The sequence below is a fragment of the Macaca fascicularis genome, chromosome 10 (genome assembly GCF_037993035.2).
Source record: "Macaca fascicularis isolate 582-1 chromosome 10, T2T-MFA8v1.1".
In the NCBI taxonomy this organism is placed as follows: domain Eukaryota; kingdom Metazoa; phylum Chordata; class Mammalia; order Primates; family Cercopithecidae; genus Macaca; species Macaca fascicularis.
The window spans coordinates 106,275,824-106,291,073 of record NC_088384.1 but is presented as its reverse complement, the minus strand read 5'-3'; the positions used below and the strand labels follow the sequence as shown (position 1 = coordinate 106,291,073).

Sequence of the window (15,250 nt, the reverse complement as noted above, 5' to 3'; positions counted from 1 at the left end):
CAGAAAAGTGGCTGAGCTTGGGGCTCAGGCAGGCCTGGATTCAAATCCCAACCTTGCTGCTCTTGGGACAGGAATGATCCCCTCTCGGAGCCTCTGGTCTCCTCTCTGTAAAATGGAACTCTTTCCTGTCTCGGAAGACACCTGGGACGGGCTCACACCACCAGCCCAGTAAGCCCCTGGCTTCCCCAGCCCACTCCCCAGCCTCTCCTGGGTCTGCCCAGCCCAGGCCTCCCTCACTACCCTGCCCCGGCCAATGCACAATCAAAAATCCTGCAAGGAGCGGGGACTGCTGGGACAGCATCACAGGCCACGCAGGAGATTGGCCAAGCTGAGAAAGAACGCGAGTGGGGGTGGAAGGGCAGGACAGCAAAACAGCAAAGGAAAGGCTCAGGGCCATGGGGGAAAACAGGCAGAGAAGGTCTCTCAGGTTCAAATGCAAGGCGAGAATTCAAACCTCACATTGGCCACTCACCAGGTCTGGGGTTGGTGACTTCACCTTTCTCTGCCTCATTTTCCCCATCTGGGGAAGGGGAGTAATAAGTAGTACCCACGGCTGGGTGTGGTAGCTCAGGCCTGTAATCCCAGCATTTTGGGAGACTGAGGTGGGCAGATCACTTGAGGTCAGGAGTTCAAGATCAGCCTGGCCAACATGGTGAAACACCATCTTTATGAAAAACACAAAAATTAGCCGGGCATGGTGGAGCAAGCCTGTAATGCCAGCTACTTGGGAGGCTGAAGCAGGAGAAGTGCTTGCATCCAGGAGGCGGAGCTTGCAGTGAGCCGGGATCACGCCACTGCACTACAGCGTGGGTGACAAAGTAAGACTCTTCTCAAAAAAAAAGAAAAAAAAAAAAGTAGCACCCACATGGGTGTTGGGATTTTAAGAATAATGCATGCAGGACAGCAGCTGGTGCGAAGTGAGCTGCCAATAAACTGCAGCCCACTGTACTCTTGACTCCCCGGGCTCAGGGATCTCTGCTCAGGTGCCACTTCCTAGGAGGAGCCTTGCAGGCCCTCTCCCACTCACCTCTGCCCCACTTTCCTTCCTGGAGAGCCCTTGACTCCACCTGCCATTATCTTGTTCCAGTCACTGGGTACTTAGCATCTGTGTCTCCCTGAAAATAATCACCTCCATCTTGGCCACCACATGTCCCCAACACCCAGTAAGTGGCCTAGCACACAGCAGGTGCTCAATAAATGTTTGTCAAATAAATGAAAAATATAACTGGGCAAAAAAAACGGCTGAGAAACTAGGACAAAACAGTTTCAGAGAGGTCTGGACAAAACTTGGAAGGCAGGGGGATATTCTTTTTTTTTTTTTTTTTTTTTTTTGAGACAGAGGCACACTCTGGAACCCAGGCTGGAGTGCAGTGGTGCGATCTTGGTTCACTGCAACCTCCACCTCCGTGATTCAAGTGATTCTCATGTCTCAGCCTCCCGAGTAGCTGGGACTACAGGCACCCACCACACTACGCTAATTTTTATTTTTTTTTTTTAGCAGAGACAGGGTTTCACCATTTTGACCAGGCTGGTCTCAAACTCCTGACCTCAAATGATCTGCCCTCCTCAGCTTCCCAAAGTGTTGGAATTACAGGCGTGAGCCACCGCGCCCGGCCTGCAGGGCAATAGTCTTCAGGTGTTCAGAAGGAGCAGTTCCCCTTCTCACTCCTACCCCAGCTTCTGCCATTCTTAGCTGTGCAACCTTAGACAGGTCAGTTCACTTCTCTAAGCTGGTTTGCTCGGCAGGAAAATGTTGGTAACAAAAGCTGCAGCCTCCAAAAAGCTGTTGAGTTGATTAAAACAAGGAGCACAGTGTCAGCGCCAGCCGGCACCCAGCACTGTCTCCAGCGTGCATTTCTGACATCCACTTGTCTCCTCGCTAAAATCACCAGGCCATGGGACAATTGCATAAGATTATGAAGTATGAATGTGTCTTGTTTTGTGAACTCTCTTGTCCTGAGCAAACATTAGTTGGGGTTCCAGGCTCCCACCTCCCAGCTGGCCTCAGAGGTCAAACACACTAAATGGGTCTGTGGTTAGTTAACATGACTGGCTTTCTCCCACATATCTAAGGATCCAGCAACTTCATCTGTGCCAAGGGCTTGGAGTGGTGCTTTGCACATCTAAGCACTTGTCTCGCACCCACTATTATCATGATTCCTCGAGGCTCATCCCTGGCCTCCTGGGATCCCCTCACCCAATCCCACCCACTCCTGTTTCTGGATGTCTGAATGGACTGGTTCCTCCCTGCAAGCCCTCCACCCTCGCAGTTTGGTGAACCATGGGGCGGGTGTCACCCCAACTATGACATCTCCCCAAGTCCTTTGGGCACAGCTCCATCCACAGTGCTCCCACACCAGGCCACTGTCAAAGCCCTCAACCTGTAAACTCCTTTTCCCAGCCCTCTTTAGAGGCAGCCTGAGAGGCTCAGGTTCAAATTTACTTTCTGTTGCTTCCAAACTGTGAAACTGATGTTTGCAGTTCTGGGGCTTGGAGTGCCTGAACTTGAGGCCAGGCAAGGAGCCCTCCAAGAAGGGCCTGGGATTTGAAACAGAAACCGGGATTACAAGCCAGGCTCCCAGCCCCAGACTTTCCCCACAGACCTGGGAGTCGGATGGTTTTGTAACCTGCTCCACCCAGCCCACCTTGAGCACAAACCTCACTTCTGTGGACCTCAATGTGCGCTTTTAGAAATGGGTGTAGTACCCTCTGTGGGGCGCTTATGTGGATGAGAGCAAGATGTGAGTGTGTGAAAAACGGACTCGACGCTGGTTCCAGGACAGCGCTGGGGAAACAGAAGCTGTGGGGCAGACGGCGACAGATGGGGGGCACCGTCTGGCCAGGCTGCTTCCCTCTCACCTCATTTGGGTAAGCAGTGGCCATCAGCCAACTCTCGGTGACAAAGGAGGGAGCAGGGATTTGAGATTTGTTCCTAAATTTCAACCCTCCCCACCGCCCATCTTCCCTAGGTTCAGCCCCCCAGCCTCTGTCTCCAGCAAGTAAATCCTCGAGGTCAAGCCCACGTTGCTGTTGCTGCTACTGACAGAAATCATCAAGACCAGTGGGGCTTAGGACTGGACTGACTTCAAGGCTTCGAAGGCATGCCTGGCCAGTCGTCCAGTTGCCCAGGGCTGGGAGGAGATGTGGTCAGGGCCATACTGCAGGTTTCAGGTTGAAGTGAGGTTATCTGTGTCCAGCAAGCTGCATAGCCCTCAAGCCACCATCAGGAGACACTGGCGTTAGGGAGGTGGAGCTTGTAGGAATCCTCGGCTCTGACGGTGGGGGATGAGTGTCGCTGTCTGCTCCCTACACCCCAGGCTCCCACAGGGAAAGCACAACCAGGCCCCCAAAAGGAAAAGGAGGGGCAAAGCATTTCCCATTCCTCAACCACGGTATCAGCAGCTGCTCCTGAGATCCCAGATAGCCCCGGGTCCTTGGCAAGCCAGTCTACGACGCCTGCTGCCCCTAAATTCCTCAGGGCAGGGCAACCCCCAACCAGTGTCTTGCCCATAGGGATCAGACAGCCCAAAGCTGCTCCCCATCTCTAAAAACAGGCGTCACCACAGTCCCCACCTTCCCAAAGGTTGTTGTGAGGTCTAAATGGGATGGGGCAGGTCCAGTGTTTACCAGATGCCGGCCCCTGGCAAGTACTGGCCACACTGGCGCTGCACTGGAGACTGGGGAGCCAAATGCCAGCAGCTTCCCAGTGAAAATAATAACAAGAGCAAGCGCTTATATAACACCTCTTGCGTGCCAGGCACTGTGGGCCGCTGTACATGGATCCACTCACATCCATCTACATCCTCAACTCTCAGGAATGCCATCCAGGGCTGGATAGGAGTAGGGGGTGCAGTGAGAAGCTGGAAGGGGCAAAAGGATCAGGGGGCGAGGAAGAGGAGCCTGTCCCAGGGAATCAGGGCTAGCAGCCCCAAGTTTGTGCCTGGGCTCAGCCACCTTGAGCGGGCAGGTGAGGTGGGCTCAGTATCCACGTCTGGGCAAAGAGGGCAAGTGATGAGCCTCCCATCCCCAGGAAAGGGAATCAAAGTGTGGGAACCCCGCCCCCACCTCCCTCCACCTGGCCTGGCCTCTCCCCTCCTGCTGGCCAGGGATACACAAACAGATTCGCCCACGCACCCAGGATCCCCTCTTTAAAATGCACATGTATACACAAACTGTGTTTTAAACAACCCACCCAACTACACTTACTAAAAGCATCTGCCCTGACTCGGGCTCAGCAGGACCAAGACCTGAACCCCTCCTCCTACAGTCACAGGCCTGCCTATCTAGTCCCCAAACACAGGGCAGGGGTCACAGACCTCCCAGCCCTTCCAAACCCAAGCCTGACACTCGGGACCAGTCAGAGGTCCCGGAATCTCTTCTCAAGCAGGGTTCCCAGCCACCGGTCCCGGCGCCCAGGAGCTCTGAGTTAGCCCGAAAGCCTGACCCATTACTCTTCTCCCCTTTCCCCCAGGGCTGGAACCCCATCTCCAAGCAGACCCTGTGGGTGGGGGGAGGGTGTAGCAGAGGAGGCAGAAAAACCAGCTGCAACACCCCCACCAACCACCAAAACCTCCAAAAATAACAGCAGCCCCCCACACACAACCCACTACACACCAGAAACGCAAAAACAAAATCCTACAAATCCAAAATAAAGCAAAAAAAAAACAAAAGCCAATTACTGCCCCCAAAAGGCTTTGTAACCATTCTCAAAAAAAAGTTTATTAAAAGTGTTCTTACTTAATGCTTGAAACGGAAGATTCCCAAAATATACAGACGCCTCTTTTCTCATAGAAATAGATTATTTTTTATAATACAAAAAAAAAGACCAAAAAACAAAACAAAACAAAACATCAACAGCAACAAGCCCGTAGGAACATCTTTAAGCGATTACTCAGGGCCCGGCTGACAGTTACACGTGGGTTGCGTCAGTCCCGTGTACACACGCGTTCAGCCATGTTTAAACCGATTGCATCAACTTCGAAACCGGCCCGCCCGCCGGCGCCTGGAGAGGGGCAGAGGGAGAGGCAGAGAGTTTATCATTCATCTGTACACATAGACGTTTCTTCTTTAAATAACACCACGGGCGGGCGCCCCATCTGCATGTGCGGTTGGTTTGGACAAAAATATAGATATATATATATAATAAAATATTAAAATTACCGACGGGCTCCCCGCGCTGCCAAGTGCCCCAGTGCCAAAGTTTTGCCGGCGCCGCCGGGGGCGGAGGCGGGGGCGCGGGCGCGGGCGCTTCCCGGAGTCTCGGCCCCGGCCGGCAGGGGGACGCGCGCGGGGGCCGCGCTAGCAGTGGCCGGAGGAGGCGAGCAGGGGCTCGGGCAGCTGCTTGAACAAGTTCCGCAGGGTGCTGAGCTCGCGCGACAGCTGCTCCACCTTCTTCTGCAGCCGCTCGTTCTCGGCCGTGAGCTCCAGGACCTTGTGCTGCGTCTCCAGGTTGCGCATCTTGGCCTTGTCGCGGCTCTTGCGCACGGCGATGTTGTTGCGCTCGCGCCGGATCTTGTACTCGTCGCTGTGCTTGTCCACTGTCTTCTTGGCCTTGCTCTTGACCTGCGAGGGCGGCGGCGCGGCCCCCGCGTAGCAGGCGGCCGGGGGCGCCTTGGCGTCGGCGGGGCTCGGCGTGCCGGGCGGGCTGGACGACGAGGACGTGGAGAGGCTCCCGCTGCTGCCGCTCGGCACCGCCTGGTAGCCGAGGTAAGCGCGCAGCGCGTACGGGAAGCCCGCCGCCATGCCTGCGCCGCCGCCCGGCGCCCCGGCCTCCTCCTTCCGCTTGCAGTCCGCGGGCTCGAAGCCCGGCTCCGCCTTGAGCTCGGCGGGCGGCGGCGGCGGCGGGGGTGGCGGGTGCAGGGGCGCGAAGCAGCCGGGGTGCAGCGCGCCCTTGGCGGCCCCCAGGCGCCCCAGGCTCACGTAGCCGTACTCGGCCGGCTTCTTGCAGTTCTTGCCCCCGTAGTCGTCGGAGAAGAGGTCGGAGAGGAAGTCGTGGTGCTGCCCGGAGGAGGCGGGCGCGGGGGCGGGCGCGGGCGGAGCCGCCTCGAAGGTGTCCGTGGCCGTGGCGGGCGCCGGGGCCTGCGGCGCGCCCAGCGGCTCCAGGTACGGGCTGAAGTCGATGGCGCGCTCGTGGTCGCCGATGCTGCCCAGCTCGCCGGCTGGGGGGCGCGGCCCGGGTCTGGCCGCGGGGGGCGCCGCGGGGGCCGCCTTGCCGCCGTACGCAGCAGCCAAGCAGTCCGCCTCGTAGTAGAAGTTGGCCACTTCCATGGATTTAAAGGCAGGCGGCGGCGGCAGGGGGAGACATGCTGGGTCCCAGGCCACCAGGCGTTGCATGAACGCGGGTGCCCGGGGAGGGGGCCTGGGGCTGCCCGCTCCGGCCGGCCCGCAGGTGGCGCGGCCTCCCTGCTCTGAGCTGTCGCCGCTGCGTCGCTGCTGCTGCCGCCGCTGCCGGGGTGGCCGCTATTAGTGCGGGGGCTGGTGGCTGAACCCTCGGGTGGGTCCCCTTCCCAGTCCCGTGCGCGGCTCTGACTCGCTAAAGTTTCTCCTGAGCCCGGTTATTTATAAGGGCGGCCCGTAGCAACCGCTGCGTCACACCGGCCCCTCCCGCCGCGCCGCCGGGACGCGAAGGACACGGCCGCGGCCGCCCGAGACCCCCAGGAGGACGGCGGCAGGGCGCAGCGGAGGACCGGGCACCCGGAGCGCGTTTTCGGGGGGGGTCCCCGGGCCGCAGGGGGCGACCTCACGCCCCCTGCCCACCCCCGCCCGGCCGCCCCGGGATTGGGAGCGAGAGGGGGCGGTGCGACCCCGCCCCCAGACCGCCCCTCTGGGCTGGAGGCTGTCCTGGAAGGCGGGGGAATCGGAGGAGGGGGCGACCTGATCGCCTTCCCCCGGAGATGCGGCCCCGGCCCGCCCCCTGCTGGAGGAGGCGGAGGTTTCAGGAGGACCGAGCAGAGCCCCGACGGCGGACCAGGGGCCGCTCCCCGGGCGGAACCCTGGAGACCCCAGCCCGCAACTCTAGCTCCAGGAGAAGCGACCCATCTCCGTAGCCCTTCCCCCTAAACTCCCACCTCTTCCCCAGGTCCCCGGCTCTAGAAAGGAGTAGACTCCACGCCTGTGACGATTCCCCTCTTAAGCCACCGCCAATATGAGGACCCCGGGGGTCGGGGGGACGGAGCAGGATCGCGCTGCGCTGGGGGCTGGACCCTGGTCCACGGTGTCCCGCCCCTAGCCCCGCCCACCGCACCTGCCGCCTGCTTGCGGCTTGTACACACCCGGGTCTTCTCTTGCCCCGCGCCGCGCCATCCGACCTGGGCCCTGGGATGGTGCAGGGGCGGAGGGGTGCTGGGCCCTGCCACACTGTGTGACCTTGGATGAGTCACTTCTCCCAGCTGCAGTCCATGAAGGGTGTCGCTACTGTCAGCGGTGGTGGCATTGCTCCCACCAGACTCCCAAACCTAAGGCTTACGTTGTGGGCTGCACATCAGAGAGAAAGGGACCCCCATGGATTGTGCCAGTGGAGGCCCAGAGGGAGCATGGCATGGCATACCAAGGTCACATGGCCGCATGTCCCCCATTCATCCCAAACGAAATGCCCTCATCTGGGCCCTAAGACCTATTGCCAGCCCCAGAGGCCAAAAAGCTTCTGTTTCTGAAGCTGCTGGGGAGGGGCTTAAGCCAGGCCTCACGGGAGGGGGGTGGCATGCAGGAAACAGAGAAGGAAAGAGAAAGAGAAGTTTTTACCAAGTCCCTGCCCTGTGCTCAGGGTGGGCCTGGACCCCGAGGTTCTTTTTCACCCCACCAGGAAGATGCTTTTGCTGCTGCCGTTTCACAGATGGGAAAGTGACAACGGCCTGCCTGGACTTGAACACAGACCCAAGGCCCTCTAACTACCGGCCCGCCTCTGCTCCCTAGGCTCAGGTTAGAGGGCCCTTTGCTTTGCCCTTCCGGACCCATTCCTAGGCCATTGGGGCAGCTCCCTGGGCCCACCTCTCTGCCACTCCTAGCCCAGGCCGCCCCGGCAGGAGCTCTCAGCCTGCCCGGGGCTGACCCCTGGCCCACTGACCCCAGCCCTGGCCTCAGTGGGCAGGCAGACATTGCTCAACCTTTGGTGTTATCTGCTGAGCTGGGGTGACCTCTGCCCCCAAAGGCTGGAGAAATGACATCTCTGGGCACCCTTGGTGGGTAGGAGGCAGGGAGGGAGGGGATAAAACACTGGCCCAGCCCGCTGGCTTTCTGGGCCTTCCCAGCAGCCTCTGGGCTGGGGAGGGATCAAGGCCCAGAGGGGTGCAGCAGCTTCCCCAGGGCCACCCAGCCAGGCCTTCCTCACTGCAAAATGGGACACTCAGGGCTGAGCTAGAGGCCACAGCTTCTGAGAGGCCCTCCCTGTCCTACCTGCTAGTGAATTTCCTTCCCTATCGCCAGCCACCATTATCCTAGCTGTCTACCTCAGTCTCCCTTTAGGCTGCCACTTAGGGAGGGCTGGCCCACGAGGGACTCCTGAGCACAGCACGCTCAACATTTACCAGTGAATGAATGCATTTGCTGTTCCCTCTGCAACAAGAACACTGTCCCCCCACCTCTGCCCAAGGCAGCTCCTAGGTCTCAGCCCAAAAGCTGTCTCCTCCAGGAAGCCCTCCCTGACCTCCGCATGGGAAATCCAGGCCCTCAGTCACTCCTCTCACACCCCTGCTTCATTTCTGTCACCGTTCTCATTGTAATCACAATTACCTTGCCTGCCTGTCTTGCTGTCTGTCCCCACAGCCTTCACTATTGTGTCCCTGGTGCCTAGAACAGAGCCTGGTACACAGAAGGTGCTCAATGAATGGTGAGTGAATAAATGGAGGAGGCTGAGAAGAAGGAGAGGTTCCTCATTAGCTGGACTGGTGACCTTAGGCAAAATGGCTCCCCTCTCTGAGCCACGGCACTCGCCCATGGCCCCCTTCTGGATTCTGAAGAGATGCAGGGAGATTTGGGGGACTGAAGCTAATTGGAGGGTTTGCTGTTTGTCCTCAGGCCAACCTTCCACCTCCCTAAACGACATTCCAAGCTCTTTGCATGTATTAACTCATTTAATCCTACTGATAATTTGTGGAAGGCAGGTCTTTTTTTCTTCTTTTTTCATATTTTTCAATGTTTTGTAGAGATGGATATCTCACTGTGTTGCTCAGGCTTTTCTCGTACGCCTGGCCTCAAGTGGCCCTCTTGCCTCAGCCTCCCAAAGTGCTGAGATTACAGGCATGAGCCACTGCACCTGGCCAAAGTCTTATAATTATCTCCACTTTACAGATGAGGAAACTGAGGCCCAAAAGAGCTAAGTGCATCTGCTCCAGGTCACATGAAAGGACGAGAAGGAATAACATCTTTCCAGCCAGACTTACCCCCTTGGGTTTGGCATAACAGGCCTGGCAATGTGAGTGCCATCTTCTGGATAGAAGAACTGAGGCCCAGAGAAGGGTAGACCTGGGGTCACACAGTGCGCTAAGGTGTTACTCGGACCTTGCAGGCCAGCCCCCAAAGACTCAGCCCCAGCGGGGTCTAGGCCCTCTGGCCTCTGGGGTGGAACATGCTTGCCACCCTTCCCCACCCTCCACCCCCTGCTGGGGATGACCCATCCCTTCTCAGAGCAGGTCCCACCCCGGTGCCAAGCCAGGTGTCCTGCAGGGAAGCTGCAAGCTAGGGTGACGTAAGCCCTTGTTTTTACAAGGCTCTTGCTCAACAGGCCACGCCTGCTGCTCCCCCACCCCCACCCCAGTACTTTTCAGCCTTTCCCCAAGGAGCGGGGATGGTGGGGGCTTGAACCACCATGGCCCAGAGGCCCAGAGCATGCGAGTGGCTGTGTGGGTCCAGGAAACCAGGATCCCCCTGGCGCCACCTCTCCCAGTCACCTGCCCTCAGAACCTAGAGCTGGAAAGGGTCTCAAACTGGCAGCCAGTGGCCAAATCGAGACCACAGATGTGTTCAGTTTGACCCCACAGTGCTTTGCTTGATGTATGTATGTTTAAGTGAATTTATTGCCAACATTTAAAAATCAGGAGATTTCACATCAAAATTCAAATTTCCAGCTCCTCTTTTAAAACCTGAAGCTGTGGGCTGGGCCCACGTGGCCACATGGTGGTGGGCAGAAGCCAGGCGGGGGCGGGGAGGGAACAGGCACTTTCCTACCTGGGACACACGTCCTCCTCTGCCCCCAAACTGCTTTCACAATTCCTCCTCCCCATCTCTGCAGCTTTTCCCTATCCCATTTTCAAGAGGAGAAAACTGAGGCGACTCGCCAAGGGGAGACCCACGTGGCTGCTTGGACAGCGAGTGTTCTGCGAAGGGGCTTAGAACTAGCAGGCGGGAAAATACGGCAGAAAGGGCAACCATCAGAACATGAATGGGGGACGTCTCTAGTGGGTATGGGGCAGGGGGATGGCAGGGGTTGGCCATTCATCCTGCCCTGTGCCTTCCATGCTGTGGCTCTCCGGCCGTGTCTGATGTCCCCTCTGGGCCTCATTCCCTGATATATAAAATGGGGTGACAATCTTCTATCTGGGATTCTGGGCCTGCTGTTCCCCCTAGCTGCTGGCCTTCCCCAACACATCACAGTGAATCAGATGTCCCTTTCACCTCACAAAGCAGGCAAATGGGGCAACTGCGGCCCAAAGAGGTTAGTACTTCCTACTTCCCCCTCCAAATGCCCCTTGTACCCTTGTGAATGGGTACAAGAGCCAGACTTAAAAGTCAGATTCCCTGATTCCAATGTTTGAGATTTTCCCCATCATGCCTCCTCTCGGAGGCCTCGATTCCCCCATCTGCCAAATGGGGCTGGCAGAGATAGATCCTCGAGGGCTGCCAGCCTCCGAGGTGCTGGGATCCAGGATTTTGGAGATGGGAGGTGCTCAGGCCTGGTAGTGAAACTTGCCTGAGTATATACTGCCCCCAGGTGGTAGGTTCTTGGGGCTGCAGGAGCCATTCACATGCGTGAAGACCCGCTGGGCGCCCTTATTCTGGGATCAGGGGAGGCCAGTGCCATGGATGTGACAGATGCACACAGGGCATCAGCAGGCTGCCGAGAGGAACCAGAGTGTCCCACGAACAGAAAATAGTGCTCAACCTTCATGTAGTCTTTCATCAGATGTTCCTTGGCACATCATGTAATTCCGGCCCTAAAGACACATTCATGGACAAGACAAGCAATTTCTGTTCTCATGGAGCTGAAATTGTCCTGGGGGAAAACAAGCACTAAACAAGATCAATGATTAAAGTATAGATTGTGTTCAATTCTGGTCAGCACTACGGAGGAAAATACAGCAGGGGAGCAGAGCAGGAGTTCTCGAAAATTTGATTGTTTGTTTTCCGGGTTTTTTTGTTTGTTTGTTTGTTGAGACAGGGCCTCACTGCTGGAGTGCGGTGGCACGATGTCTGCCCACTGTAACCTCTGCTTCCTGGGCTCAAGTGATCCTCCCCCCTCAACCTCCCAAGTAGCTGGGACCACAGGGACATGCCACCATGCCCAGCAGATTTTTTTTTAATGTTTTGTAGAGATCAGGTCTCATTATATTGCCCAAGCTAGGGGAGTTCATTTTAACTTTATGTTAGAATAGTCAGGGAAGGCCTCACTGAGGTGACATTTAAGCAAAAACCTGAATGTGGTGAAGCAGGTATCTGCGGGGACCTCAGACCACACAGAAGGAACAGCAAGTGCAAAGGCCCTGAGGTAGGAGCACGTAGTTGCGGTGATGACAGAGTAGCAGGAATTTGTGTCATAGAAATAGTGGGGGTCAGCCAGGCATGGCGGCTCATGCCTGTAATCCTAGCACTTTGGGAGGCTGAGGTGGCTGGATTACTTGAGGTCAGGAGTTTGAGACCAGCCTGGCCAACATGGTGAAACCCCATCTCTACTAAAAATTTAAAAAAAAAAAAATGGCCAGGCATGGTGGCGCGCATCTGTAATCCCAGCTACTCAGGAGGCTGAAGCATGAGAATCACTTGAACCTGGGAGGCGGAGGTTGCAGTGAGCCGAAATTGTGCCTCTGCACTCCAACCTGGGTGACAGAGCAAGAGCAAGACTCTGCCTTAAAAAAAAAAAAAAAAAATGTAACATGGAAACATGGAGTGGGAGAAAATATTTGCCAATCATATATCTGATAAGGGGTTCATATCCAGAATACATAAAGAACTTTTACAACTCAACAGCAATAAAAACAACTCAATTAAAAATGAGCAAAGGACTTGAATAAACATTTCTCCAAAGAAAACTGTGAATGGCTAATAATCACATGATAAGATACTCAACATCACTAACCATTAAAGAAATACAAACCAAAACTGCAATGAGGACAGGTGCGGTAGCTCACGCCAACACTTTGGTGGATCACCTGAGGTCAAGGGTTCGAGACCAGCCGGCCAACATGGTGAAATCCCATCTCTACTAAAAATACAAAAATTAGCTGGGTGTGGTGGTACGTGCCAGTAGTCCCAGCTACTTGGGAGGCTGAGGCAGGAGAATTGCTTGAACCTAGGAGGCGGAGGTTGCAGCGAGCCAAGATTGCACTGCTGCACTCCAGCCTGGGTGACAGAGTGAGACTCCATCTCAAAAAAAAACAAAACAAACCAACCAAACAAACAAACAAAAAAAAACGCAATGAGAAGGGAGGATTTTTAATGTTCCCAACACAAAGAAATGATAAATGCTTGAGGTCATGGATATCCTAATTACCCAGATTTGATCATTACATGTTGTATACATGTATTGAGATATCGTTCTGTGTCCCATGAACATGTATAATTATTATGTGTCAACTAAAAATAAAAGGAATAAAACACAGTGAGCTACCACCTTACGCCCCTTAGGATGGCTGCTGCGTTGGGGAGGATGTGTAGAAACTGGAATGCTTGTGTAGCTACTGTAGGAAATAGTATGGTTGTTCCTCAAAAAATTAAAAATAGAATTACCAAATGACCCAGCAATTTTATTTCTGGGTGTGTACCCAAACAAATTGAAAGCAAGATCTGGAAGAGATATTTGTACACCCATGTTGATAGCAGCCTTCTTCACAATAGCCAAAAGGTGGAAGCAGTTAGCTGGGTGTGGTGGCGGGCACCTGTAATCCCAGCTACTCGGGAGGCTGAGACAGGAGAATCGCTTGAACCCTGGAGGTGGAGGTTGCAGTGAGCCAAGATCGCACCACTGCACTCCAGCCTGGGTGACAGAGCAAGACTCTGTTTAAAAAAAAAAAAGAGGTGGAAGCAACTCATGTCCATCGATGGATGAATGGACAAAATGCAGTGTGTCTGTACAATAGAATGTTATTTAGCCTTAAAAAGGAAGAAGATTCTGACACAGGCTACAACACGGATGAACCTTAAGGATATTGTGCTAAGTGAAATAAGCCAGTCACAAAAGGATAAATGCTGCATGATACCACCTGCATGAAGTACCTTGAGTAGTCAGATTCATAAAGACAGAAAATAGAACAGTGCTTGCCAGAAGCTGAGGTGGGAGGAAGTTCTTGTTTAATGGATGTAGAGTTACTGTTTCGGAAGATGGAAAGGGCTCTGGAGATGGATAGTGGTGATGATTACCCAACAGCGTGAATGTCCTTAATGGCACTGAACTGTGCACTTAAAATGGTTAATACGGTAAGTTTTATGTTCTGCATATTTTACTCCAATTTGAAAAAAAAGGCCAACATGGGCCAGGCGCAGTGGTTCACACCTGTAATCCCAGCACTTTGGGAGGCTGAGGCAGGACGTTCCCTTGTGCCCAGGAGTTCGAGACCAGCCTGGGCAATACAGGAAGATCTCATTTCTAACAAACAAAAGATGGATCTTCACCTGTGGAAAGGTGCCCACTGGCATTGTGACTTGAGAGGCAACAGGCAGGGCAGGGGCCTGGTAAAGCCATGTTTGTCTGGAAAACCTTTGCCATTAACTAAAATATTTTTAAAATGTGAATGACACAGTGTTGATGAAGGTGTGGAAAAACAGGCACGCTTACAGTTTCAGTAGCTGTGCAAAGTGGTATAACCTCCAGTTCCAATCTGGCCATGCCCATCAAAATGGGAAATGTCACTGGACCCAGAAATGCAAAGCATTTATGCCACCAAGACACTCATACTTGCTTAAAGACAAATGGACAATGGCAAATGCTTTACAATAGCAAAGCTTGTGAGGTAACGTCAGTGGCTGTCATTACCAAAGAACACTAAGAAGAATGAGGCAGCTCCATGGGAGAGGATTTAGACCAGCACTGTCCAACAGAACCTTCTAGAATGATGGACATGTTCTCTATCTGGGTTGATATGGCAGCTATCAGCCATGTGTGTTTGTTGAATTCCTGAAACGTGGCTAGTGTACTTGAGGAACTGAATTTTTAATTTTATTGAATTGTATTTAAGTTAAGGCCAGGTGCAGTGGTTCACACCCGTAATCCCAGCACTTTGGGAGGCCGAGGTGGGTGGATCATGAGGTCAGGAGTTCAAGACCAGCCTGGCCAAGATGGTCAAACCCCATCTCTACTAAAAACTCACAAAAAATTCGCCAGGCACAGTGGCAGGTGCCTGTAATCCCAGCTACTCAGGAGGCTGAGGCAGGAGAATCACTTGAACCCAGGTGGCAGAGGTTGCAGTGAGCCGAGATCGTGCCACTGCACTGCATCCTGGGCAACAGAGTGAGACTCCGTCTCAAAAAAAAATAAGCCAGGCATGGTGGTGTGTGCCTGTAGTCCCAGCTACTTGGGAGGCTGAGGCAGGAGGATTGCTCTATTTTAAAAAATACATAAAACTTAATTTTTTTAAATAAATTTAAATCACCTCCTGGACTAGTGACTACTATATTGAACAGTACACACCTAGAACAATCTCCAAGATCTATCATTAATTGGAAAAAAAAAAAAAAGCCAAGAGCAGGCCAGATGTGTGGTGTGTGAGCCCCACATAAATGAGGGGAGGAGTGGGAATATACATATTATTTTTGGTTTGTTTGTCTGTTTAGAAATGGTCTCACTCAGGCTGGAGTGCAGTGGCTGTTCACAGTGAGATCATAGCACACCCCATCCTCAAACTCCTGGGCTCTGGTGATCCTCCCACCTCAGCCTCCTGAGTAGCTGGGACTGCAGGCGTGTGCCACCGTGCCCAGCTTCATGTATTTGAGGATGCAGAGGTTCGTGTTGGAAGGGTCACAAGAAACCAGCAACAGTAGTAGTCGAGGGCCAGGGGTTCTGGCTGCCGCCATGTAATGACACACCTCAAAACTTAGTGAATAATGC

At 54.4% G+C, this 15,250-nt stretch overlaps 1 protein-coding gene and 1 long non-coding RNA gene across 2 annotated transcripts; one reads left to right on the top strand and one right to left on the bottom strand.

Annotated features, from left to right (window-relative positions):
- Positions 1 to 4,693: 4,693 nt before the first annotated feature.
- On the bottom strand, positions 4,694 to 6,534 carry CEBPB (CCAAT enhancer binding protein beta). The gene has a single exon (XM_015429963.3). It carries the CDS (start codon positions 6,331 to 6,333, stop codon positions 5,299 to 5,301), a length of 1,035 nt encoding a protein of 344 aa, XP_015285449.1. The 5' UTR covers positions 6,334 to 6,534; the 3' UTR covers positions 4,694 to 5,298.
- A 1,171-nt stretch (positions 6,535 to 7,705) lies between these two features.
- On the top strand, positions 7,706 to 12,239 carry LOC141407938 (uncharacterized). The gene is made up of 4 exons (XR_012419543.1): positions 7,706 to 7,917; positions 8,761 to 8,824; positions 9,286 to 9,409; positions 10,226 to 12,239. It is a non-coding gene; the product is annotated as an uncharacterized lncRNA (long non-coding RNA).
- The last annotated feature ends 3,011 nt before the right edge of the window (positions 12,240 to 15,250 follow it).

What these genes read in the sequence shown, in the direction of transcription:
- CEBPB (XM_015429963.3), bottom strand. Translation starts at nt 6,333, where the DNA reads ATGCAACGCCTGGTGGCCTGGGACCCAGCATGTCTCCCCCTGCCGCCG.